This window comes from Triticum aestivum, chromosome 6B (assembly GCF_018294505.1).
Source record: "Triticum aestivum cultivar Chinese Spring chromosome 6B, IWGSC CS RefSeq v2.1, whole genome shotgun sequence".
NCBI lineage: Eukaryota > Viridiplantae > Streptophyta > Magnoliopsida > Poales > Poaceae > Triticum > Triticum aestivum.
The window spans coordinates 668,064,772-668,091,561 of NC_057810.1; the positions used below are offsets into that span (position 1 = coordinate 668,064,772).

Sequence of the window (26,790 nt, forward strand, 5' to 3'; positions counted from 1 at the left end):
CCGCCTAGCGGAGGAGCAGGAGTTGTTGGAGCGCGACCGCCTGGCGGAGGAGCAGCGTATCACCTATTTGCGCCGCTAGCGGGACATGGAGCAGCAGCGCACCAACGCTTTGAGTCACGAGCAGAGCGCCCGCAACTGGGTCGACTATGTGGAGGCCGGCGCCCGGCAAATAGCCCTAGAGGCTTTCGAGCACGCACGCATTCGTGACGCCGATTTTTACTACCAGCTCGTCAAGTGGGTTTCCCGCTTAGAAGATGAAGCTTCGATGGACCACGCCAGCATGGAAAGGGCCAACGTGCGCGAGCAACGCGCCCTATCGCACCTCTGGCAAGTCCGAGGAGAGGCGGAGGATGCCGGTGCCGATGTTTAGCGTGTACCGCAGATGGCGGTCGGCATCGTCTAGTTAGCTAAGAGTAAGTTAGTACTTGTACGCTAGTAGAGTATTAGTGGGAGTAGATAGTTAACTTGGCTATGATGGTTGTCAACATGGAAGTTCAGTACTCTATATGTGGATCAGACCTGTTACTTTGCTCTGAATGTTGAACTTTCTGTTTGAACGTATGGAATGGGTTGTTATTTTTTTAAATGGGTTGTATTTGTCCTCCACGGGTTTAGAGGCTGACTTGTGGGCTTACCAAGTTGACGCATACACTATCAGGAGATGATTGTACGTGGAGAGGATGACAGCAGGGAACCGCCAAGGTCATGGCAGTACACAAGCAAGTGCCTCTTTATTTCAAGACAATAAAAAATGGCTCCTCCTAATGGATTTCTGACATCTGGGTCCCATGCCATTGTCAACGTAGTCAATAAACGAGAGAAATGCACAATGAGCGGCTGACACCAGGGACCCAGCAGCTGGCCCAGTTATTTTTGTTTTGAGTTAATTTGATAAATGCCACTCCAAATCTGGTGTTTCCGAGAAATGCCACTGCAATTTCCAAACTTTGAAAAATGCCATTTCATGCCATTTCCAGTGGCATATTTCGAAGTCTGGAGTGGTGTTTTTCAAAGTTTGCAAATTGTAATGGCGTTTTTCAAAGTTTGCAAAAATTGTGGTGGCATTTTTCAAAGTTAGGAAATTGCAGTGGCATTTTTATGAATCGCCATAATTGGAGTGGCATTTATCTAATTTGTTTTTGAGACAGAAGTAGGGTGTCAACTGCGCTGTGTGGGGCACTTTGGCCTGTCTAGACAGCCTTTTATTTTATGTTTACCACAGACCAGCCCAGTAGTTTTTTTCTTTCTGAAAATGGCTAGCCCGGTTTTTTGTGATTTGTCAAGTAAGTCGCTTTGTCAGGCCTGTTGGGCTGCAAATCTTTCAAGATGAGCAGAGCTTCATTCGGATGGCCGAGAAATGGCCTATCAGTAATGAGAAATGGGTCGTACATTTTTAAAACACATCAAAGTGGCGATTAGTTTCAAATTTCTTTTTTTCATTTCGAGATTTTAAATTGCATTGATTTTTATGCATGGACAATTTATTGGATTTTATATTGATATACATTTATTTTTAAAATCAGTTTGAATGTGACTCAAAATTTCGGGATTTAAAACAGTTTAGACCGCGCCGGCATATGCAAAATTTCGTATATTTTTTGACCGTGGCCACAATATGGGTTGTAATGCTAACAAAAAGAATATGGGCTCCAAAAAAACTGTAAGAATTAGCAAATTGGCTGTAAATTATTAGAAATAATGGCAAATGGCATGTATGATATTTTCCACAGATTTGAGGCTTTCCTAAAAAAGGTTGACGCACAAGCAGTGACTGTTGGATGTCCATCCAACGGCCGTCGTGCTTCTTCAATCTCTGCTCTTCCTGCTCCAGCTGCTCAAACAAGCTCCGGCGGTACTGTCTGCTCCCTCCTCCCCGCGGCCATCTCTGCTGCCGCGCAGGCCTCACCGCCCCACCATATTCCCATCGCTGGCCTAGCCATCCCTCTACTCACCCACATCTGCTATTATTCTCCGGCGATGACAGACGAACCAGTAAACCCTCGTATAGTCGTACTCCCCTTCGTGTGGGAAACAACTGCCGAGTCTTCCTGGCTCCATGTCGTTCCCTTCCTAGGCCTCACCGTCGTCCATCGCCCTTGTGCTCTCGGCGCAGCATGGTCAACATAGTCAACGACCGACATGCATCTGAAGTGGACTTTACGTGGATAGGTTGACAGCTGGGTCCACGGCCGCACGCAAGGAAATGCCTCATTATTACGCGCAAAATAATGATTCCTCCACCTGACATCTGGGACCCACTGATAGGGCCTCTGTATTTCGTGAACAAAAATGTTACCGCCACTGACAGCTCGGACCCACCAGCTATATCTTAGCATGCAAGGAAGTGCCTCCTTATTACGCACAAAAAAATGAATACTCCCCCTGCTAGCTGGGACCCAGTATAGTGGGCCTACTAAGTTGACGGGGACGAAGGGCTTTGTCAACTTAGTCAATATGCACGATTATAGCTCCAGTGACCGTACGAGGTCCATCCAACGGCCGTAGTGCTTCTTCAACCTCTGGTCTTCTTGCTCCAGCCGCCCAAAGCAACGCCGGTCGTGCCGCCTGCTCCTGCCTCCCATGGCCGGTTGTGCTGCCGCGGAAGCCTCACGGCCCCCATACTACTCCCACCGCTGTCCAGGCCATCCCTCCACTCACCCACACCCCCTATTATTCTGCAGCGACGGCAGCCTCACACCACAGCCGAACCAGTGAACCCTTGTACTCCTCTCCGCGTGGGCATCCATTGTCGTGTCTTCCCCGGCTCCACGTCGTCCCCTTCCTAGGCCTCGCCATCATCCACCGTCGTGGTGCTCTCGACGCGGCGTGGTCAATGTGGTCAATGACCGACTTCCATCAGAAGAGTACTGTACGTGGAGAGGCTGATAGGTGGGTCCACGGCAGCCGCAAGGAAGTGCCTCCTTATTACGCGGAAAATAATTATTCCTCCACCTGACAGCAGGAACCCACCAGACGGGCCACCGTATTTCGTGAAAAAAACATTTCCCCCTGACTGCTGGGACCCACCAGACGGGCCATCGTATTTCACGAAAAAACATTTCCCCCGCTGTCAGCTCGGACCCACCGAAAGTGCCTCCTTATTATGCACAAAAAAATGAATACTCCCCCTGCTAGCTGGGACCCACCTTGGTGTGAGGCTGACTTGTGGGCCTACTAAGTTGACTGGGATGGAGGGCTTTGTCAACTTAGTCAATATGAACGATTCTAGCTCCAGTGACCATACGATATCCATCCAACGGCCGTAGTGCTTCTTCAACCTCTGGTCTTCTTGCTCCAGCCACCCAAAGCAGCGCCGGTCGTGCCGCATGCTCCTGCCTCCCGTGGCCGGCTGTCATGTCGCGGAGGCCTCATTGCCCCCTACTACTCCCACTGCTGGCCAGGCCATCCCTCTACTCACCCACACCCCCTATTATTCTGCAGCGACAAGAGCCTCACATCACAACCGAACCAGTGAACCCTCATACTCCTCTACGCGTGGGCATGCACTGCCGCATCTTCCCCAGCTCCGCGTCGTCCCCTTCCTAGGCCTCGCCATTGTCCACCGCCCTGGTGCTCTTGGCGCGGCGTGTGGTCAACGTGGTCAAGGAACAACTTCCATCAGACGTGGACTGTACGTGGAGAGGCTGACAGTTGGGTCCACTGCCGCAGCAAGGAATTGCCTCCTTATTACGCAGAAAATAATGATTCCTCCACCTAACAGCAGGGACCCACCAGACGGGCCACTTTCGCAAAAAAACGTTTCCCCCTGACTGCTGGGACCTACCAGCTACATCTTTGCACGCAAGGAAGTGCCTCCATATTATGGGCCAAAAAAATGATTCGCCCCCTGACTGCTGGGACCCACCAGCTACATCTTCGCACGCAGGGAAGTGCGTCCGAGCAAAAAAAAAATGATTCGCCCCCCTGACTGCTGGGACCCACCAGCTACATCTTCGCACGCAAGGAAGTGCCTGACAGCCGGGACCCACCTGGTCGAAGCATATGTAGCGTTGTCATTCTGGTCGTGAACGTGTACGTAAATACTGGTTGATGTAGAGGTGTGCACGTGTCATAGTAGAGGCGCGCACGTAGAAAATACACGTACGTAAAGCAGACAGGGTGCAAGAAAGAAAATATGGTCATGTACATACATACGGGCAGGGTCTCGAATGCCTACTCGCGCATACGTATGGCCAGGGCTCGTGTACATGGTTGGGTCAGAATGGAGAAACTGCGTCATCGTCGTGTTCATTCGGAAGCAATAGAATGCATCGTGTTCATCGGGAGGCAACGGAATGCATCGTGTTCATCGGGAGGCAACGGAACGCGTGGGAGCCAACCGGCTTGGATGGAACAACCAATGGAAACGAGGCCTGGCGTACCGCAGAACGGAGGAAACTGCCTTGTGTTCGACCGGCCACATTCGAAACGGGATCCTGTTCATCGGGAGGGGTCTGGCGTATCGCAAAACAGAGGAAACAGACTTGTGTTGGACCTCCTACTATCGAAACGGGGTCCTGTTGATCGGGAGGGGTGTGGCGTACCGCAAAACAGAGGAAACGGACTTGTGTTGGAGCGCTACGGTCAAAACGGGGGTCCTGTTCATCGGGGGGGGTGGCGTACTGCAAAACGGGACCCCACGGGATATTGTTCATCTCCACCGTCGACCTCCTCCAGCCTCCACAAGGCTGCTGTTTATCCACCGTCGACCTCCTCCAGGCTCCACCTGTGACTGTTCATCCACGGGCTCCTGTTCATCCAGCCTCCACCGCGCGCTACTCCACCGGCTACTATTCAACCAGCCCTATCCATGGGCTCCTGTTCAACCACCCCTCCACGTGCTACTGTTCATCCACCCCTCCACCATCTACTGTTCATACAACCCTCCATGGGGTCGTCCTGTTCATCCAGCACTCCATGGGGTCCTGTTCATCCAGCCCCAACCGGCTCGATCGATCGGGGTCTTGTTCATCCAGAGGCAACACCACAGGGTCCTGTTCATCCACCCCCACCTGGAACTGTTCATCCAAACCCCCTCCAGCAACACTCACTATTCATCAAGGGAAGGAGGCAGCAGGGTTCGATCGGCTTCAGTTAGCAGCAGTAGCGAAGGAATCACTCGGGTTCAGTAATGTAGCTAGTGCAATCGCTCGGGTTCAGTTAGAGCCCAACACCTCGCACACATGCGCGTACGTGTACGAGAGAAACGTGCATCGCTCGGCCCCCGACCACCCACCGTAACCGGGAACTCTCCGAAATTTTCCTCGCCCTCGCTTCTACCACATTTTTTTCGTCATGGACGGCCCAAAGAATGTCATGCAGCTGCGTCTCTGGCCCGCCCAGGACGAAAAGCCCATTTTCTATCATGATTTTTTATCATAGAAGTAGGAGCCCACCACATCTATGATGATACCGGGTTTTGTCACAATTATCATCATAGAAGTGTCATAAGTATGACAGAAAAAAAAATTGATCAGCCCAAAATGTCACGGATGTGTCTTTTTTTTGTAGTGAAACACACTGCAAAAGAAGATTACATCCGATAGAACTCCAAGAACATCAAGGAGAACATGGTATTGAAGATCAAAGAGAGAGAAGAAGCCATCTAGCTACTAGCTATGGACCCATGGGTCTTTGGTAAACTACTCACACATCATCGGAAGGGCAGCAAGGTTGATGTAGAAGCCCTCCATAATTGAATCCCCCTCCAACAGATCGCCAGAAAAGGCCCCAAGATGGTATCTCACGAGAACAGAAGCTTACGGCGGCGGAAAAGTGTTTTCGTGGACGCTTTTGATGTTGGGGGAATATTTGAGAATTTATAGTGCAAATATTAGGGTTGAAGGACTCCCGAGGGGCCCACAGCCAGGCCCCTCCTAGGGCGCGCCCTGAGGGCTCGTGGTCTCCTCGGGACTCTTCTGGCCCTCTCTCCAAGTCACATAGGTATCTTCTGGTCCAAGAAAAATCATCATGAAAGTTTTATTCCATTTGTATTCCATTTGATATTTCCCTTCTATAAAAGTCAAAAACAAGGGGAAAAACACCAACTAGCACTCGCCACTAGGTTAATAAGTTAGTCCCAAAAAATTATATAAAATAATACCAAAATGCATATAAAACATCCAAGATAGATAATATAATAGCATGGAACAATCAAAAATTATAGATACATTGGAGACGTATCAGGCCCCGCCCTGGACATGCGGCCCACCGACACCCAAGGCCTACAGAAGCTGGACCAGTCCCAAGCCAAACATCCGGCACCAGCCCCAGACTACATCTGGTGTCATGGAAAGCCCCGGACATCCGGCCATCGGCCCGGATGTCCGGCACCTGTGAGGGAGTCCTGGATTATGGGGTCCTCGGGCAGCCGGCTTATGTGACATGGGTCGGACTGATGGGTCGTGAAGATATAGAACAGAAGGCCTTCTGCCGTGTCCGGATGGGACTCTCCTTTGCGTGGATGACAAGCTTGGCATCCGTATGTGTAGTTTCCTTCCTTTGTAAACCGACTTTCTATAGCCCTAGCCCCCTCCGGTGTCTGTATAAACCGGAGGGTTTAGTCCATACAGGCAATCACAATCATACAGGTTAGGCACCTAGGGTTTAGCCATTACGATCTCGAGGTAGATCAACTCTTGTAACCCCTACACTCATCAAAGTCAATCAAGCAGGAAGTAGGGTATTGCCTCCATTAACAGGGCCCGAACCTGGGTAAACATCATGTCCCTTGCCTCCTGTTACCTTCGATCCTTAGACGCACAGTTCGGGACCCCCTACCCGAGATTCGCCGGTTTTGACACCGACATTGGTGCTTTCGTTGAGAGTTCCTTTGTGCCGTCGATAGAAGGGTTGATGGCTCGCCTTGTCATCAAGGACAGTATCACTTCCGGAGAAGCGCTAGCCTTGGGGCAAACCCTCCGGCTTGGCAGCTTCACCATGGGTGCTCGTTCGGCCATTAAGCCAGAGGCAGCCCAGCCCGTCAGCAAAAATCATCTCCGCGTCGGCCCTGAATACTCCGACAAGATGGATCCAACAGATGTATCAGCTTTAAATGAACTACTAGATTGCATCGCCGCCCTGGGGAATGCAACCGACTATGATCGGATTGGGCTTAAACCCTATCAGAGAGAAGTTAGATCTCCGTCGATCACCCATCAGGTAGCAATTGTGGAGGAACAAGCTAACAATAACTCTTCTCCTACGTTGAGAACAAAGTATGTTCGGATTTCTGAGCTCGGAGAACCGGACACCCATCTTCAGGAGGACACTTCTTGTCCTCCAAACATAGAATTGGGTTTTAAGCCTAAGAACTCACTGGACGCTCTGAAGCCCGGGCTGGTAACCTCGGAAATTTCTCAGTATCTGGACTTCACAATGGGTCAGGGTTCGGATTTAAGCCTGCCCACCCACCACAAGCAATATTCGCCAAGAAATTCCGGTCCTCCGGACATATGCGACTTAATGTACGTGCAGCAGCAGCCTCAGGAAACAGTCCATCACTTTTGGGCCAGATTCCTACTTGTTAAAAACAAGATCAAAGATTGCTCCGACCACGACGCGATCTCGGTATTTTGCAACAATTGTACAGATGAAGGAATCCAATGCCCTCAACTACCATCGCGTACTACACTTTGCAGATTTTGCACACATAGTACAGAAGTACTGCGCAATGGAAAGCGCCTGGAAAACCCAGACAGCCCGCTGGGAACCACAGGCCTTTGGGCCATCTCCCGGAAGGGCAAAGAGGATGCACCCTCGCGAAGCACCTAATCATCATCCCATGGACAAGAAAATCAAGCCCTTTACGGGGCATATAACTGTCCTCGAGGAATGGCTCGACAAACCCTGTCAAATTCACATGATGCTAAACAACGAACCAATGCATAGCCTTCGAGCATGTTGGATACTCCAGCAAGTGGCCAAGAGCGGCAAGGGTATCCTCACCAACAACAGCCCAGAGAACTACTCTTTGGAGGACAATAATCTCAAAGTATTCACGGTCTTCAAGACCTTTTCATCAAATGATCGGCACAAAAGGGCACTCCGCTGAAGTCTGCCAGGTGGCAGCGGTAAATCCTTGGAACGATACGGCGATCACTTTCAATGCTAATGACGAACCAAGAGCCCACTCAGTCCGGGCACCAGCCTCTTTGGCCCTAAACCTAATCGTAGACGGCTTTCGGCTCACTAAAGTGCTAATGGACGGTGGTAGCGGACTGAACCTCATCTACGAGGACACGCTCAATAAAATGCAAATGGATAGGAGCTGCATTGAGCAAAGTAACACAACCTTTCACGGTATTATCCCTAGTCGGGGAGCAAGATGCTCGGGAAAAATCAAACTCGACATAGTACTTGACACGTCGGAGAACTACAGGTCTGAAGAGTTACTCTTCCACGTGGCACCTTTCAACGGCAGGTATCATGCCTTGCTGGGACGAGCCGCATTCACGCGCTTCCAAGCCGTACCCCATTACGGGTATATGAAGCTCAAAAAACGACCGGGCCCAATGGAGCTATCACTATCACCAGTGATCTGGACAAAGCACTCCGCACCAAAAACAAAACTACCTCTCTGGCCCTCGAGGCTTTATCCGAGGCCCTTGCGGCCGAATAATTAACCACCCTTCGTTCCACGGCGGATAGGAATGACGTAATCCTTGATAAGAGACCCAAATCCACTTCCTTTAAGCCAGCAGACGAAATAGTAAAGTTTCAATTCCATCCAACGGACCCCAAGAAGACATCTTCCATTGGGGCACAACTGGATCTGATGGTCGACGCCCCATTACGTGCATTCCTGCATGAGAACTGGGACATCTTTGCTTGGCACCCTTCGGATATGCCATTTATCCCACGAAGACTGGTCGAGCATAGTCTCAATATACTGAAAGGATACAAACCAGTCAAGCAAACTCTGTGCTGATTTTCCGAACCCAAATGACAGGCTATGGGGGAGGATCTAGACAAGCTACTCGAGGCCGGGTTTATCAGAGAGATCAAACATCTGGACGGGCTAGCAAACCTGGTCATGGTACCTAAGAAGGATAAATCCTGGCGTCTGTGCGTCGACTTCAAAGACCTTAATAAGGCTTTCCCTAAGGACCCCTTGCTACATCTTGAGCTTGCGTTAGTTTTCCCCGAAGAGGAGAGGGTGATGCAGCAAGTGTAGCGTAAGTATTTCCCTCAGTTTGAGAACCAAGGTATCAATCCACTAGGAGGCTCCTCAAAAGTCCCAATCACCTACACAAACAAACTGAGAACTCGCAACCAACACGATAAAGGGGTTGTCAATCCCTTCACGGTCTCTTGCGAAAGTGAGATCTGATAGAGAGATAATAATATATTTTTGGTATTTTGTAATATAGATGCAAAAAGTAAAGATGTAAATAAAGGTAGATTGAAAGCAAATATGATAAGAGATAGACCCGGGGGCCATAGGTTTCACTAGAGGCTTCTCTCAAGATAGCAAGAGTATTACGGTGGGTGAACAAATTACTGTCGAGCAATTGATATAAAAGCGCATAGTTATGAGGTTATCTAGGCATGATCATGTATATAGGCATCACGTCCATAACAAGTAGACCGACTCCTGCCTGCATCTACTACTATTACTCCACACATCGACCGACTCCTGCCTGCATCTAGAGTATTAAGTTCATAAGAACAGAGTAACGTATTAAGCAAGATGACATGATGTAGAGGGATAAACACATGCAATATGATATAAACCCCATCTTGTTATCCTCGATGGCAACAATACAATACGTGTCTTGCAACCCTTTCTGTCACTGGGTAAGAACACCGCAAGATTGAACCCAAAGCTAAGCACTTCTCCCATGGCAAGAAAGATCAATCTAGTAGGCCAAACCAAACTGATAATTCGAAGAGACTTGCAAAGATAACTCAATCATACATAAAAGAATTCGGAGAAGATTCAAATATTATTCATAGATAAACTTGATCATAAACCCACAATTCATCGGATCTCGACAAACACACCGCAAAAAGAGATTACATCGAATAGATCTCCACAAGAGAGGGGGAGAACATTGTATTGAGATCCAAAAAGAGAGAAGAAGCCATCTAGCTAATAACTATGGACCCGTAGGTCTGTGGTAACTACTCACAATTCATCAGAGGGGCAAGGATGTTGATGTAGAAGCCCTCCGTGGTAGATTCCCCCTCCGGCAGAGTGTCGGCGAAGGCTCCAAGATGAGATCTCGCGGATACAGAAGGTTACGGCAGTGGAAATTGTGTTTCGTGGTGGTCCTGGATGTTTTCGGGGTCCGTAGGTATATATAGGAGGAAGACGTACGTCGGTGGACGCCCGAGGGGCCCACGAGACAGGGGGCACGCCCTAGGGGGGGCGCCCTCCTATCTCGTGGGGCCCTCCGAGCTTTCTTGACTTGCACTCCAGGCTCTCTGGATAAGATTTGTTCCAAAAATAACGCTCCCGAAGGTTTCATTCCGTTTGGAATCCGTTTGATATTCCTTTTCTTCGAAATACTGAAATAGGCAAAAAAACAGTAATCTGGGCTGGGCCTCCGGTTAGTAGGTTAGTCCCAAAAATGATATAAATGTGTAAAATAAAGCCCATAAACATCCAAAAGGGGTAATATAATAGCATGGAACAATCAAAAATTATAGATACGTTGGAGACGTATCAAACATCCCCAAGCTTAATTCTTTCTCGTCCTCGAGTAGGTAAATGATAAAAAGAGTATTTTTGATGTGGAATGCTACCTAGCATAATTCATAATGTAATTTTCTTCATTGTGGCATGAATGTTCAGATCCAAATGAATACAAAATAAAAGTTCATATTGACATAAAAAATAGTAACACTTCAAGCATACTAATCAAAGTAATCATCTCTTCTCAAAATAACATGGCAAAAGAAAGTTCATCCCTACAAAATCATATAGTTAGGCTATGCTTCATTTTCGTCACACAAAGATGTTCCCAACTTCTATACCACCGATGACAAGCCAAGAAATTGTTTCATACTTAAATAATCTCATACTTTTTCAACCTTCACGCAATACATGAGCGTGAGCCATGGATATAGCACTATGGGTGGAATAGAATATGATGATGGGGATTGTGTGGAGAAGACAAAAAAGAAGAAAGTCTCACATTGACGAGGATAATCAACGGGCTATGGAGATGCCCATCAATTGATGTCAATATGAGGAGTAGGGGTTGCCATGCAACAGATGCACTAGAGCTACAAATGCTCAACAAAGAAAAATTAGTGGGTGTGCACCCAACTTGCTTGCTCATGAAGACCTAGGGCATTTGAGGAAGCCCATCGTAGGAATATACAAGCCAAGTTCTATAATGAAAAATTCCCACTATTATGAAAAAGATAACTTATGAGACTCACTACATGAAAAACAAGGTGCTACTTTGAAGCACAAAATATGAGACTCACTACATGAAGAACAAGGTGCTACTTTGAAGCACAAGTGTGGAAAAAGAGATAGTAACATTGCCCTTTTTGTTTATTTTCTCCTTTTATTTCTTTTTTTCTTTTTCCTTTTTATATTTTTTTTCTTGTTTCTCTTTTGGGCCTTTCTTTTTTTGGCCTTTCTTTTTTTTCTTTGGGCAATGTTCTAATAATGATGATCATCACACTTCTATTGATTACAACATAAGAATTACAACTCGAAACTAGAACAAGATATGACTCTATATGAATGCCTCCGGCGGTGTATCGGGATGGTGCAATGAGTCAAGAGTGACATGTATGAAAAATAATGCATGGTGGCTTTGCCACAAATATGATGTCAACTACATGATCATGCAATGGCAATATGACAAAAGTAAAGTATGTCATGAACATGAAGAACGAAACGGTGGAAAGTTGCATGGCAATATATCTCGGAATGGCTATGGAAATGCCATAATAGGTAGGTATGGTGGCTGTTTTGAGGAAGATATAAGGAGGTTTATGTGTGATAGAGAGTATCGTATCACGGGGTTTGGATGCACCGGCGAAGTTTGCACCAACTCTCAAGGTGAGAAAGGGCAATGCACGGTACCGAAGAGGCTAGCAAAGGCGGAAAGGTAAAAGTGCGTATAATCCATGGACTCAACATTAGTCAAAAGAACTCATATACTTATTGCAAAAATTTAGAAGTCATCAAAAATCAAGTACTACGCGCATGCTCCTAGGGGGATAGATTGGTAGGAAAAGAATATCAATCGTCCCCGACCGCCACTCATAAGGATGCACAAGCCAAGTACACTTCATGTTTCAAATTTGTTACACAACTTTAACCATACGTGCATGCTAAGGGACTTACTAACTTCAACACAAGCATTCTTTGAATTCATAATCACCCAACTAGCATGACTTTAATATCACTACCTCCATATCTCAAAACAATTATCAAGTATCAAGTTGATCATAGCATCCAATTCACTTCCTATGATAGTTTTTATTATACCCAACTTGGATGCTCATCATTCTAGGACCAACTTTATGATAATAGCAAATACCATGCTGTTCTAAAAGACTCTCAAAATAATATAAGTGAAGCATGAGACACTAGCAATTTCTTCAAAATTAAGACACCACCGTGCTCTAAAAGATATACGTGAAGCACTAGAGCAAAAACTATCAAGCTCAAAAGATATAAGTGAAGCACATAGAGTATTCTAGCAAATTCTAATCAAATAGGCTTCTCCCAAAAGGTGTGTACAGCAAGGATGATTGTGGTAAACTAAAAAGCAAAGACTAATATAATACATGATGCTCCAAGCAAAACACATATCATGTGGCGAATAAAAATATAGCTCCAAGTAAAGTTACCAATGAACGAAGACGAAAGAGGGGATGCCTTCTCGGGGCATCCCCAAGCTTAGGCTTTTGGCTATCCTTAAATATCTTGGGGTGCCATGGGCATCCCAAGCTTAGGCTCTTGCCACCCTTTATTCCATAGTCCATAAAAGCTTTACCCAAAACTTGAAAACTTCACAACACAAAACTCAACAGGAAATCTTATAAGCTCCATTAGTGAAAGAAAACAAAACCACCACATAAGGTACTGCCATGAACTCATTCTTTATTTATTTTGGTGTTAAACCTACTGTATTCCAACTTCTTTATGGTTCATAAACTAATTCACTAGCCATAGATGCATTGAAATAAGCAAACAACACACGAAAAACAGAATCTGTCAAAAACAGAATCTGTCAAAAATAGAGAAGTCTGTAGAAATCTGTAGCTAACGCAAACTTCTGGAACTCTAAAAATCCTACCAAAATAGAAAGTCCTGGAAATATTTTCTATTGAACAGAAGAAAAAAGAATCAACGCAAAATCACGTTCCTGTGATTTACCAAAATTATATTTGTGCGCGCAAAGTTTCTGTTTTTTAGCAGAATCAAATCAACTATCATCATAGGTTATCCTATAGGTTCCACTTGGCACAACACTAATAAAAACACATATAAAAATAGAGTAGATGCAAGATTTATTCCTAAACAGGAGCAAGAACAAAAAACATAAAGAAAAATTGGGTTGCCTCCCAACTAGCGCTATCGTTTAACGCCCCTAGCTAGGCATAAAAGCAAGGATAGATCTAACTAGTGCCATCTTTGGCACTCAGAGAGGATGATCTCCTCTCTATGGCATTCATTCTTATATTTAAGGTAAGCACATGGCCATTAATGGAAGAGGTAAGATTAAGCACGTTACGGAAGTTTGTCTCTACACTAGACTTCATATCTTTAATAATTTCATTTTGATAAAAGCACAAGAGAGTAGTAGATTCAACCTTATCATTCATAGGGTGCCCAAATATTGTTTTCGTTTTTTCATAAGTATCTATAGCATCCCTTTCAAGAAAACTTCCTTCAAAAATAGAATCTAAAACTTGTTTAAAAGAAGCGGGCAAGCCAATATAAAAACTCTTTAAGTAATCTTCGATTTGATATTGAGGCACATAGCTAGCACGGATCCTTAATAACCTATCCCAAGCATCTTTTAAAGACTCATCAAGTAAATAGCGAAAAATTCCAGAGTCATCCTCATCAAAATCATTCAAGCTCTCATTGGAGACCCCGGTGGGTCTTATAGTGTCATTATTCATGAGCTTAGAGAGGATAGATGGGTTGTCCAAGGCACTAGAGCTCGGGAGAAAACCCTTAGTTCTTTTTGACTCGGCGATGGCAAAGGGAAGGCAAACGGAAAGGAGAGAAGGAGATTGGGAAAGAGAGGGCGAATAAAACGGCAAGGGTGAAGTGGGGGAGAGGAAAACGAGAGGCAAATAATGTAAATGGGAGGGAGATGGGTTTGTGATGGGTACTTGGTATGTCTTGACTTGAGCGAAGACCTCCCCGGCAATGGCGCCAGAAATCCTTATTGCTACGTCTTGAGCTTGCATTGGTTTTCCCCAAAGAGGAGAGGGTGATGCAGCAAGTGTAGCATACGTATTTCCCTCAGTTTTGAGAATCAAGGTATCAATCCACTAGGAGGCTCCTCAAAAGGCCCACGCACCTACACAAACAAACTGAGAACTCGCAACCAACGCGATAAAGGGGTTGTCAATCCCTTCATGGCCTCTTGCGAAAGTGAGATCTGATAGAGAGATAATAATATATTTTTGGTATTTTGTAATATAGATGCAAAAAGTAAAGATGCAAATAAAGGTAGATTGAAAGCAAATATGATAAGAGATAGACTGGGGGGCCATAGGTTTCACTAGAGGCTTCTCTCAAGATAGCAAGAGTATTACAGTGGGTGAACAAATTATTGTCGAGCAATTGATAGAAAAGCGCATAGTTATGAGATTATCTAGGCATGATCATGTATATAGGCATCACGTCCATAACAAGTAGACCGACTCCTGCCTGCATCTCCTACTATTACTCCACACATCGACCGACTCCTGCCTGCATCTAGAGTATTAAGTTCATAAGAACAGAGTAATGCATTAAGCAAGATGACATGATGTAGAGGGATAAACACATGCAATATGATATAAACCCCATCTTGTTATCCTCGATGGCAACAATACAATACGTGTCTTGCAACCCTTTCTATCACTGGGTAAGAACACCGCAAGATTGAACCCAAAGCTAAGCACTTCTCCCATGGCAAGAAAGATCAATCTAGTAGGCCAAACCAAACTGATAATTCGAAGAGACTTGCAAAGATAACTCAATCATACATAAAAGAATTCAGAGAAGATTCAAATATTATTCATAGATAAACTTGATCATAAACCCACAATTCATTGGATCTCGACAAACACACTGCAAAAAGAGATTACATCGAATAGATCTCCACAAGAGAGGGGGAGAACATTGTATTGAGATCCAAAAAGAGGGAAGAGGCCATCTAGCTAATAACTATGGACCTGTAGGTCTGTGGTAACTACTCACAACTCATTGGAGGGGCAAGGATGTTGATGTAGAAGCCCTCCGTGGTCGATTCCCCCTCCGGCAGAGTGCCGGCGAAGGCTCCAAGATGAGATCTCGCGGATACAGAAGGTTACGGCAGTGGAAATTGTGTTTCGTTGTGGTCCTGGATGTTTTCTGGGTCCGTAGGTATATATAGGAGGAAGAAGTACGTCGGTGGACGCCCGAGGGGCCCACGAGACAGGGGGCGCACCCTAGGGGGGCGCCCTCCTATCTCGTGGGGCCCTTGGAGCTTTCTTGACTTGCACTCCAGGCTCTCCGGATCAGATTTGTTCCAAAAATAACACTCCCGAAGGTTTCATTCCGTTTGGACTTCGTTTGATATTCCTTTTCTTCGAAATACTGAAATAGGCAAAAAAAACAGCAATATGTGTTGGGCCTCCGGTTAGTAGGTTAGTCCCAAAAATGATATAAATGTGTAAAATAAAGCCCATAAACATCCAAAAGGGGTAATATAATAGCATGGAACAATCAAAAATTTTAGATACGTTGGAGACGTATCACCCCTTCCCACTACCTCGCATTGACCAGATTATTGACTTGACTGCAGGACATGATTCCCTATGCTTCCTCGATGCATACTCCGGATACCATCAAATTAAGATTAAAGAATCCGACCAAGTCGCAATGGCATTCATCACGCCATATGGGCCCTTCTGATTCAACACTATGCCTTTCGGGCTCAAGAACGCCGGCACAACCTACCAACGCATGATTCAAACATGCCTGGAAAAGCAAATCGGCAAAACTGTGGAGGAATATGTAGATGACGTAGTCATCAAAACCAAGCATGTTGAGTCATTCGTGGATGAGTTACGCCTTACATTCGACAACCTCCGAGCATATGACACACGGCTCAATCCGGAAAAATGCATTGTCGGCGTTCCAGCCGGAAAGCTGCTTGGGTTCATTGTCTCCAATAGAGGAATCAAAGCAAACCCAGCAAAAATCCGAGCCCTGTCACAGTTGGCAACACCAATAGACCTCAAGAAGGTCCAAAAACTAGCTGGATGCGTGGCAGCCTTGAGCCGTTTTATCTCGAGACTAGGGGAAAAGGCATTGCCATTGTATCGCTTGCTTCGTTGCACCGACCACTTTGTGTGGACGGACACCGCCACAGCCGGACTGGAGGAAATAAAAACTTTTCTAGCAAGCAACCCAATCCCGGCGCACCAAACATCGGAGAACCGATGTTGCTCTACATATCGATAACTCACCAGGTGGTGAGTGCGGTGCTCGTTGTAGAACCAGATGAAGAGGGACATAAATTCCCACTTCAAAAACCAGTATATTATGTATCGACGGTCCTTACACCATGCAAATCCCGATACCCGCATTATCAAAAGATAGCATATGCGGTCTTGATGGCATCGTGCAAGCTGTGGCACTACTTTCAAGAGTGCTCGATCATAGTGGCTTCCGAAGTACCATTTAATGATATTATAAACAAACGGGACGCAACTGGCTGGATTGCCGAATGGGCCATTGATCTCTTACCATTTGAAATAATTTATAAGCCACGCCGAGCTATTAAATCTCAAGTGTTGGGTGACTTCATCGCCGAATGGACAGAGGGAGTACGGCACATATTCCAACTGGGTGATGCACTTCGACGTCTCTAAAATGCTAGCCATACTAGGGGCTGGTGTTGTCTTAACATCCCCCACAGGAGACACAGTCTGATATGTACTCCAAATACTATACACAGACTCTAACAATGCAGCCGAATACGAGGCCTTATTGCATGGCTTCCGGATGGCCGTCTACATGGGCATACAACGCCTTGAAGTGCGCAGGGACTCAAACCTCACAATATCTCAGATAAACGGAGACTTCAACGCAAAAGATCCGAAGATGGCGGCCTACAGCAATGTCGTACTCAAAATATCAGCTCGGTTTGAGGGGCTCGAGTTTCATCATGTGGCTCGAGAGAGTAATCAGGCTGCGGACATTCTCGCCCTCATGGGTGCCAAACGCGACCCCATCCCACCTAACACCTTTGTGTAGAGGCTCTTCAAGCCATCTTTAGTGTGGGAGGACGATGGCGGCAACACTGTTCTGGAGCCAATCATGCCCCCAGATTCCGAACAGAGTTTTGATATCATTGGGGGTTCGGGCACTGAAATAACACCATCGGCCCACGAAATCATGGCCGTTATTGCCCCGTGGACTGAACCTTTCCTTGCCTACCTTACCAGGAATGAGCTCCTTGATGATCAGATTGAGGCTCGTCATGTTGTTCGACGCTCGAAGGCCTACAAAGTCCATGAGGGGCAACTGTACAAGAAAAGTACCACCGGAGTACTTCAAAGATGTATCTCCGAAGAGAAGGATGGCATCTCTTGGCGGAAATACACGCCGGTCTTGGTGGCCATCACGCCGCAGCTCGGGCCCTTGTAAGTAAGGCCTTCCGTACAGGTTTCTTTTGGCTCATGGCCCGAGCAGATGCATAGGACCTTGTACAATGCTATGTTGGATGCCAGTTTTTCGGTAATCAAAGCCATATGCCTCCCACTACCTTACGAACAATTCCCATTACTTGGCCTTTTGCGGTCTGGGGGATAGACATGGTCGGACCCCTTAAAGGGGGAAGCCATAAGAAGAAATATTTACTGGTCATGGTCGACAAGTTCACTAAGTGGATAGAAGCCAAACTAGTCAAAACGGCCGAAGCCGGACCGGTTATAGACTTTATATCTGGTGTGTACATCGTTATGGTGTCCCACACAGCATCATTACTGACAACGGTTCTAACTTTACGTCTGATGAGGTGAAAACCTGGTGCGCTAATTTGGGCATCAAGATCGAATACGCCTTCGTATATCACCCTCAGACAAACGGTCAGCTCGAACGGGCTAACGGCTTGATAATGAGCGGCATCAAACCCAGACTAGTGTGATCTCTGCGAGAATCAGACAAGCACTGGGTTGAAGAACTCGATTATGTACTCTGCGGGCTGCGTACCATGCCCAATCGCACGATCGTATATACACCTTTTTTCATGGTGTACGGCGCGGAGGCAGTTTTGCCTTGCGACATTATTCATGACTCACCTCGAGTGCACATGTATGAAGAGAGAGAGGCCGAGCTTGATCGGCAGGATGATCTGGACGACTTGGAAGAGGAGCGCAATGTCGCGAAGGCCCGTTCCGCAGCAAGCTCGGTGATATCAAAGCAGGGAAGTACGAGCAAAGACTTATAATGTTGGTGAACTCGTTCTATGCCTACCAGAGAAGAAAAAGGACAAGCTCAAGCCCAAATGGGAGGGTCCCTTCATTATAGATGAAGTTCTCACTTGAGGAGCCTATCGCCTTTGCAACGGTTCGGATAATCGTTTGGAACCAAACCCATGGAACACTGCTCGGCTCTGAAGATTCTACGCCTAAGTTCACACTTATACCTTTTTTGTCCTTTCTTTTCTCCCTCTCACCTTTTTTCTTTTTCATTTTTGTACGAATTCTAGCCAGTGTTCGGATAAACCGCACACTCGAGGGGCATACATCATTAAATGTACATACCCCATAATACCTGGGGGCTTCTTTTCATAGAAGCTTATTATGATTATTACTTTTCAAGCGTCAAGCTCATCGTATATATGTGTTGTCCACTCATGTGTGTCTTGTCTTCGCCATTATATGCACCTTTATGACTTAAGTTTTTGCCAAGCTGGGTTGCCTGGCTCCTGTGCTTATGCCCTATGTTCCCGATTATTCGACTAGGGCATAAAGGGAGCAGCTTTGCGATTGTTACAGACGGGTTATCCGGACGTGTACCTTAGACGGGTGAAGCCGAAAGTTAGCGTTCTTAAGGGAATAATTGGTCAGCGGACAAGAGACGAACTACCCTAGCTGCAATATATGCCCCCAAATTATAACGTGTACTATGATTTTTAGCGTCACAGCTTATACATGCACAAAAATGCATGCTGGCCCAGGGAAAGGAACCCTTAACGGAACTATTCTCTCTGGAAGATGTTTCTTACAATCAAATGTAATATAACATAACTCCCCGAATACAACTTGTCTGTTTAAGAAACTATGACCGGACTGCCTGGTTTCCGAACATACCTTGGTGTTTACCGATGGTATAATATCCGGAAACACTCCAAACCTCGGGTTCTGGAGGTCGAAGCATAAAGTCTGCCATGACAATCATTTTACAATTTGGCTGGAGATAAGTTTGTTGATAGAGTACATTACTACTTGGACTCAAAAACTTCTTCTTCCTCTAGACCCTCTAGCAGGTTGTCTAGTTTAGAATCCTGTTGAGAAAACTTAGCGGCTATTTTCACTTGGTTGTATACTAAGGTAACAAGAATTTCTTGTCCATATGGTCCCCGAGGTCTGACCCGGGCCATATGATTTGGATCGAGTCTAGTATACCGTGTTTTCACCAAGGCCTAGGCCTCTCGGGTGCCTTCCTGACATGTTGATATCTTCCATAGCTCCAAACGGTGGCGAGCTCCCTTGAATAAATTCACGAGCTCCTCCATACTTCCTGGAGGTGGATCGGATGGCCATAAAGCCTTAGCCATGTTCATCAATGCTTTCCGAGCTCGCTCGTGCACTTTGGATAGCTCTTGTAGAAGGTCGCCTTGGAATCCATACACTTCTCCTTCAGGACGTCCGGTTAGCACACCTACAGAAGCAAAATTGTAAAATTTTCCAACAGGAGACCGTGTGACAGATAGGTTAAAGAGCATACTGAATATGCCACCTTTCAACTTCATGATCTCCTTCAAAGCATCCGATAGTTGGGCTCTTAAATCCTTCAGTTCTTCGGCTTGCTTGAAATTTGCATCATGTAGTTTGTTCTTCTCATTAATGGTCTGTGTCAATACACGTTGACCAGCGTCTTCTTGCCCTTCGACATGTTGTTTGTCCGCTTGAGCAGCCCTTAGCCTCTCCTCCTGTTGATCTGTCGACCCTACCAATGAAACAAAGCATAGTTAAGCAACATCGTCGTAGGCACGAAATCTTATTTCCGAGCTACTATTGTACTTACCATCAAGGGCCTTCTTGGATTTCTTTAAATTTTCCAGTCCAACAGTGGCAACAATTAGCTTAGTTCGGCATTCTTCTAGCTCCTTGGATAATGTGTTATTTCTCTCCGTGAGTACCTGAGACTGTAACGACCCTTAAATCAGTTGGGCCAACTGCTTCAAAACTCGGGGGCTATTGGCATATGATTATTGAATCTGCACAAAAAGTACTTACCTGCATATCCTTTGAAAGCTGGTGGGTGGCTCCAGCAAGTCCATACCGAGTAGCACGGATGTAAGCATCCGTTGAGCTGGAGGCGTTGAATGCATCTTCAGTGAAATTTGGGTCACGCATAGCCGCTCTCCGCCGCCCATGATTCATCGCACTCTCCACTTCGGAGTTCGTGGTGGATACATTATCAGAATCCTTTGGGAGATGACAATCCGGCATTGCTCCTGCATCCCCTCCAGTCCTTGTGGCAGGGTCCGGGGCCGGATTAGTCTGTGCATGGCCGGCCAGGTCTCCGGATGCAGTCCGACGTATGCTCCTCCTGCGATGTGGCACAGCAGGAAACATCATCGTCTGGTCTATCCACTGAGTGCGAGTTAAAGGATTATACCTCTTTGTTGAAGGACAGGGCCCGACTGTATTGTTGTTTGCCTTTCTTTTCAGAGACGTGCCCTGTGCAAACGTCGTCTTCTTAGAGGACGCCTTTGTTGTAGTACGATAGTGTGAGCGTCGCCCCTTGGGAGCACGATGCAGTGCGGTGGGTGAGTCGTAAGGGGAAAACTCTTTTTGAGGAGAGGTCTCCTAGGTACTTACATGGGAGAAGGGAAGAAGGCCGGGGTAATCGGCTATAATAGCCACTTCCGTGCCATCATAGCTCGTCTGATAAAAGACTTCATCCTTAAATTCTACAAATATATCTGGATCCTCCTCAAATCCAGGATCAAGGTCTCGATTATGGTCCTCCGGCTACGAAGCGGGGCTGTAGATCCCCGTGATGACTTTTCTCCATTCCTGTTAAAGGTAGCCGGATTAATTTCGACTAAAAGCATAAATAAGGAAAAGGACTGAGTAAGGCCTATGATCAAAGACTCACCCAGTCAATGGGGTTATACATGGAGAAACCTTCTCGGCACTTAGGCGAGCGAAGTCTTCCTTTTCCCCTTTGAAAAGGTCAGCCAACATGGCGGCCAAAGCGGCAAAATTGGCCAGACCCTTGCACCCACAGCGTGATGTGTCATCCTCCCCATTGTAATGCCACAGGGGAAGCCCTCTGGATTGGAGCGGCTAAACGCATCGCGTTATTGAAATCGCCATTACCTCGACGATAGATAGTCCGGAGTGGGCGAGTATTCTGATCTTGCTCACTAGCCTCTTAATCTCCGCACTGTCTTCTTCTTCATAGCTTCGGGGACGCCAACTGGAGCGCTTATTTAAAGGAGCGGTGGAAAATTCGGGAAGACCTTGCCGGATTGGGTCCGGTAGGACAACATCTTCGATGTAGAACCACTCCGAGGGCCACTCTTCGGATGCCTTCTTCCGATTGCCAGACAGGTATCCTGTTCCAGCTATGCGCCATACTTCGACACCGCCCACCTCGAATGTGGATCCCTTTGGGAGCGGGGGATGAGGCAGAAATATTTCCTCCATAACTCGAAATGGGCCTCACAGCCTAAGAACAGCTCGCAAAGAGCAACAAAGCTCGCGATGTGTAGGATGGTGCCCGGCGTGAGGTTGTGCAGTTGGAGACCGTAATACTCAAGAAGACCTCTGAGAAAAGGGTGGATTGGAAATCCCACGCTCCTCAGTAGCAAGGAAACAAAGCACACCCGTTCCCCTTTATTGGGATTGGGGAAGTTCTCCGCCAGGGCTTCGCCGTTGATGGAAGTTAATCCCGCCCGAACAGGGACTAGATCCGATGGAGGGAGGTAACCCTACGTCTAAAGCTTGGTCAACTGGGCATGGGGCACCGAGCAACTCTCCCAGTCGCCTTCTTGAGGGCCTTGGGGGTGCGAGGAAGAACTAGGAGCGTTGGTCATCTTTGGTTGGTTTCCTATGGCAAGCTCTAAGGATTTTTGCCTGCTGAGGATTGGCATATGAGATTCAATCTCTTTAAATAAGCGCCTTCCCTACGTGGTCGAGGGGTTACCTATAAAAATACTTAGACCCTTCATATTCGTCTAACACATGGAAGCCGTGGCGATGACGTAGAAGATGAAGAGTATAATATTTAAATGTAAAGGCTGAAGTATATGGAGTACAATGAGCAAAGCCGAAGACATGAAGCCGGATACAACATCATCATTGAAGGCAAGTTCGGGGGCTACTGAGGGAGTCCTGGATTATGGGGTCCTCGGGGAGCCAGCTTATGTGACATGGGCCGGACTGATGGGCCGTGAAGATACAGAACAGAAGGCCTTCTCCCGTGTCCGGATGGGACTCTCAATTTGCGTGGATGACAAGCTTGGCGTCCGGATGTGTAGTTTCCTTCCTTTGTAAACCGACTTTGTATAGCCCTAGCCCCCTCCGGTGTCTACATAAACCGGAGGGTTTAGTCCGTAGGGGCAATCACAATCATCAGGCTAGGCATCTAGGGTTTAGCCATTACGATCTCGAGGTAGATCAACTCTTGTAACCCCTATACTCATCAAAGTCAATCAAGCAGGAAGTAGGGTATTACCTCCATTAAGAGGGCCCGAACCTGGGTAAATATCGTGTCCCTTGCCTCCTGTTACCTTCGATCTTTAGACGCACAGTTCGGGACCCCCTACCCTAGACCCGCCGGTTTGACACCGAAAACCTGCGTGTGCCTAACCGGGCCAGAGGCCCATGTACCCCTCTCCTCCTCACTTATTCCGTGAAACTCTATATATATGACCCCTCCTCCTAGCTAGGGTTAGCAAAATATATTGAGATTATCTAGAGGGCTTTGCTCATCTACCACTCCTCTTGGAGATCAAGACATCCTTTGTGGAGAAGACTATCGTCAAGACCTCATCTCCTTTGGATTTGAGAAGAATCTTACCTTTGTTTTATTTTCCCTTGATTGTTCATGTTATGCTTGTGGATCTCATGTATGCTATTCTAGTGGACGTGTGACCTGAGTTTGTTTGAGTGATTTCCTCTTTGTGTTCTTGTTGTTATTCCCTTTCCCCCTCCAAGTGTGAAAATATCATGAACTAGGGTTCCACCCTACAACACACACCCATTATTTCATAGAAAAGGAATGTACACCTCACAAATGAGAACTTCCAGAGAGACTTCTCGGATGTTAGGATCGTCTGAACGAACCCATGAGCCACCACTTATCTGCTTGTGACCTGCCATTTGAGTGGATGCCAAGACGCTCATGGCACCAAATAGTATATGACAATTGATGAGTTCATTTTGCATCACTTTTAACCTTAAGTACACACGTAACACCACTTATCATGTTGTTGGTTGTGCGGCATCGTCAATGGTTTCAGTGAATTTGCTGATGTCGTCGAGTGCGTGTATGAGGTGCGATTCTTTTTCTTCCGTTGCAATGCATAGGCATGTTTGTTAGTTTCTTTAAAAATACGTGAACACTTTATCCGATTTGTATTACATGTTTTCCTTTTTCTTTTCATATTCTACATGAACATCTTGTAAGTCACCGGTGAACTTTATGTAAATACCCGATGAATATTTTTTTAAATTTAAGAAGAAACTTTTCTAATATATGATAAACACTTTTTAAATGATGATCATCGTTTTGGAATTTGTATAAAAGTTTTATAAAAAATACACGGTGAACATTTTTTTTAATATTATCAAAATGATTGTAATACAAGCCGATATATTCTAAAATATATGCTGAACTTCTTCTTAACTATGCGATGAAGTTTTTTGAAATATGCAGTGCTCTTTTTTTAATCACACGATTAACATTTTATGAGTTTAATATTTGAAAATTTAATACTTTTTGAACAAATAAATATATATGGGGGAAAAGGAAAAAAATAAAAATAAAATATCTGAAGTGTTTCCTGGAAATAAAACAAAAGTGATAAAGAAGAAAGTGCAAGTTAAAGTTATATTGGATTCTCCGTTGATTTACTGACGGATTTTTTTAACACAGTACAGACGCAAGCACTCATACATACGTGCATACACTCACTCCTATAGTATACACACACCCTATCCGTGTGAGCACCTCCGAGAGACTGAGTCGGCATATCATCTTGATAAATTCAGGAATAATGCGAAGACCATGACTTCAACCCTGATGGACTGGGGATATCACCGTCCCTCTAACCATCTAGGTTCGCTACAGGCAGACCTTTTTTTTTAACGTGCGCTGCAGGCGGACTCGTAGTAGAGGCAAATTGCTATGGACAACTTCCCGCAAAAAAGAAAAGAAAAGAAATTGCTATGGACACCAGGCTCGTTGGGCGTTGTGCTATCCGTGTGCAGCTGGGTCGCCGTTAATTACGTCCGCATGTCGTTTAGGGTTAGGGAAACAAACTCTGTCTTCTCTGCTCGATCTGAACTCGGAGTCGATCGGGCCTCCGCCGATCGAAACCAACGTTAAATAGCCACCACCCTCCGTCTGTCCATTGATCCAACACGTTCGCTCCGCTCGCAACTCACGAAAACAACTGCAAGCACAGATTGGTATATGCTTCGGTCGCCGCCGTCGCATCCATCGCTCGCTGCGGTCGCCGCCGTCAAGACAGGTCTCCCGTCTCTCTCGAGAACAACGAGACCGCCGCGCACTTTGATCCTGGACGATGAAGCTCGTGGGAAAAAGCCTCGCCCGCGACGGGCCCGGCTCCGTCAAGCTGCTACCGGAGGTGGATGACGACCTGTGGGACGCGTACAACCTCATCGCCGCCGGCGACGCCGTCGAGGCCGTCACGGTCCGGAAGATCACCAAGTCCTGGGGCCGCGACTCGGAGCGCGTCAAGCTGACGCTGGAGATCGCGGTCGAGTCCACGGACTACGACAAGGACGGGTCCGTCCTGCGCGTCCGCGGCAAGAACCTCTCCAAGAACGAGCACGTCCAGATCGGCCAGTACCACACCCTGGAGATCGAGCTGCGGAGGCCCTTCATCCTCCGCAAGGAGGCCTGGGACTGGCCGGCGCTCGACACCATCCGCAAATCCTGCGACGAGACCGCCGCCAACGCCGACCTCGCCGTCCTCCTCATGCAGGAAGGGCTCGCCCACCTCTTCCTCGTCGGGCGGAGCGTCACGGCCACCAGGGCGCGCGTCGAGGTGCCCATCCCAAGGAAGCACGGCTCCGGCGCCGTCGCCGCGTACGACACCGCCCTCAAGGACTTCTTCCAGCGCGTCCTCGCCGCCTTCGTGCAGCACGTCGACTTCGGCCTCGTCCAGTGCGTGGTGATCGCGAGCCCGGGCTTTACCAAGGACCAGTTCCGCGACCACATGCTCCTGGAGGCCGCGCGGCGAGGGGAACTTCGAGCCATCACAGAGCACAAGGCGCGCATTGTGCTCGCGCCCGCGCCCTCAGGTTACCCGCACAGCCTCAAGGACGTCCTGGCCGCCTCGAGCGTCATGTCGCTGATAAAGGACACGAGGGCCGCGCAGGAGGTGCCGGCGCTGCAGGAGTTCTTCGCCATGATCGCCAAGGACTCTACACGGGCTTGCTACGGGCCCAAGCACGTCGAGGTCGCGCATGAACGTCTCGCCATCCAGACCCTCCTGCTGACGGACACTTGGTTCCGCAACCCTGACGTTGCGGCTAGGCGCAAGTGCGTCGATTTGGCCGAATCGGTCAAGAAGATCGGTGGCAACGTGTGCGTCCTTTCTTCCATGCATGTCTCCGGCGATCAGCTGGAGCAGCTCACGGGGATAGCAGCGGTTCTTCGTTTTCCCATGCCTGATTTGGACGACATCGAGATGTGATACGGGCTCTGTTTATTTTTCTTTAGGGTACTTTTACTTGAACTATCGTTTTAGATGTCAACACGAATACACAATTTTGATCACTTATTCCTATTACCAGTCTTGCAAAGTCTCAGTTAATGCTAATATCCGTGAGATCTTTTCCGTTGAGAGCCGTGTAAAATTTTATTTTCAGTATTTTCTTATTCTCTCTCGCATGTAATGTCATCTGATTGAGACTTGATTAAATCTCAAAACCTAGCCACACTCCCCTATTATACCAAGCAAAGTTTATACATCGTGGAGGTGATTTTTTCCTGAAAATAACGATGTCAGCGCTAGGCGCCGGCGCACCGGCCCAAATTTGGGCCGGTTCCATGCCAGCCACCCGATTCAGTAGGGTCAACGCCTGTACACACCGCACGATCTGTTTCTCTTCCTCCCCCGACGCCATCTTCTTGAAGAAAAACTCCAACTGCCATTGACAATCGACATGCCC

General features: G+C 47.0%; 1 protein-coding gene across 1 annotated transcript; it reads left to right on the forward strand.

The window, feature by feature from the left end:
- The first annotated feature begins 24,848 nt into the window (after positions 1 to 24,848).
- LOC123134780 (protein PELOTA 1-like) lies at positions 24,849 to 26,499 on the forward strand. The gene has a single exon (XM_044553952.1). It carries the CDS (start codon positions 25,176 to 25,178, stop codon positions 26,310 to 26,312), a length of 1,137 nt encoding a protein of 378 aa, XP_044409887.1. The 5' UTR covers positions 24,849 to 25,175; the 3' UTR covers positions 26,313 to 26,499.
- Positions 26,500 to 26,790: the final 291 nt, after the last annotated feature.

What these genes read in the sequence shown, in the direction of transcription:
- LOC123134780 (XM_044553952.1), top strand. Translation starts at nt 25,176, where the DNA reads ATGAAGCTCGTGGGAAAAAGCCTCGCCCGCGACGGGCCCGGCTCCGTC.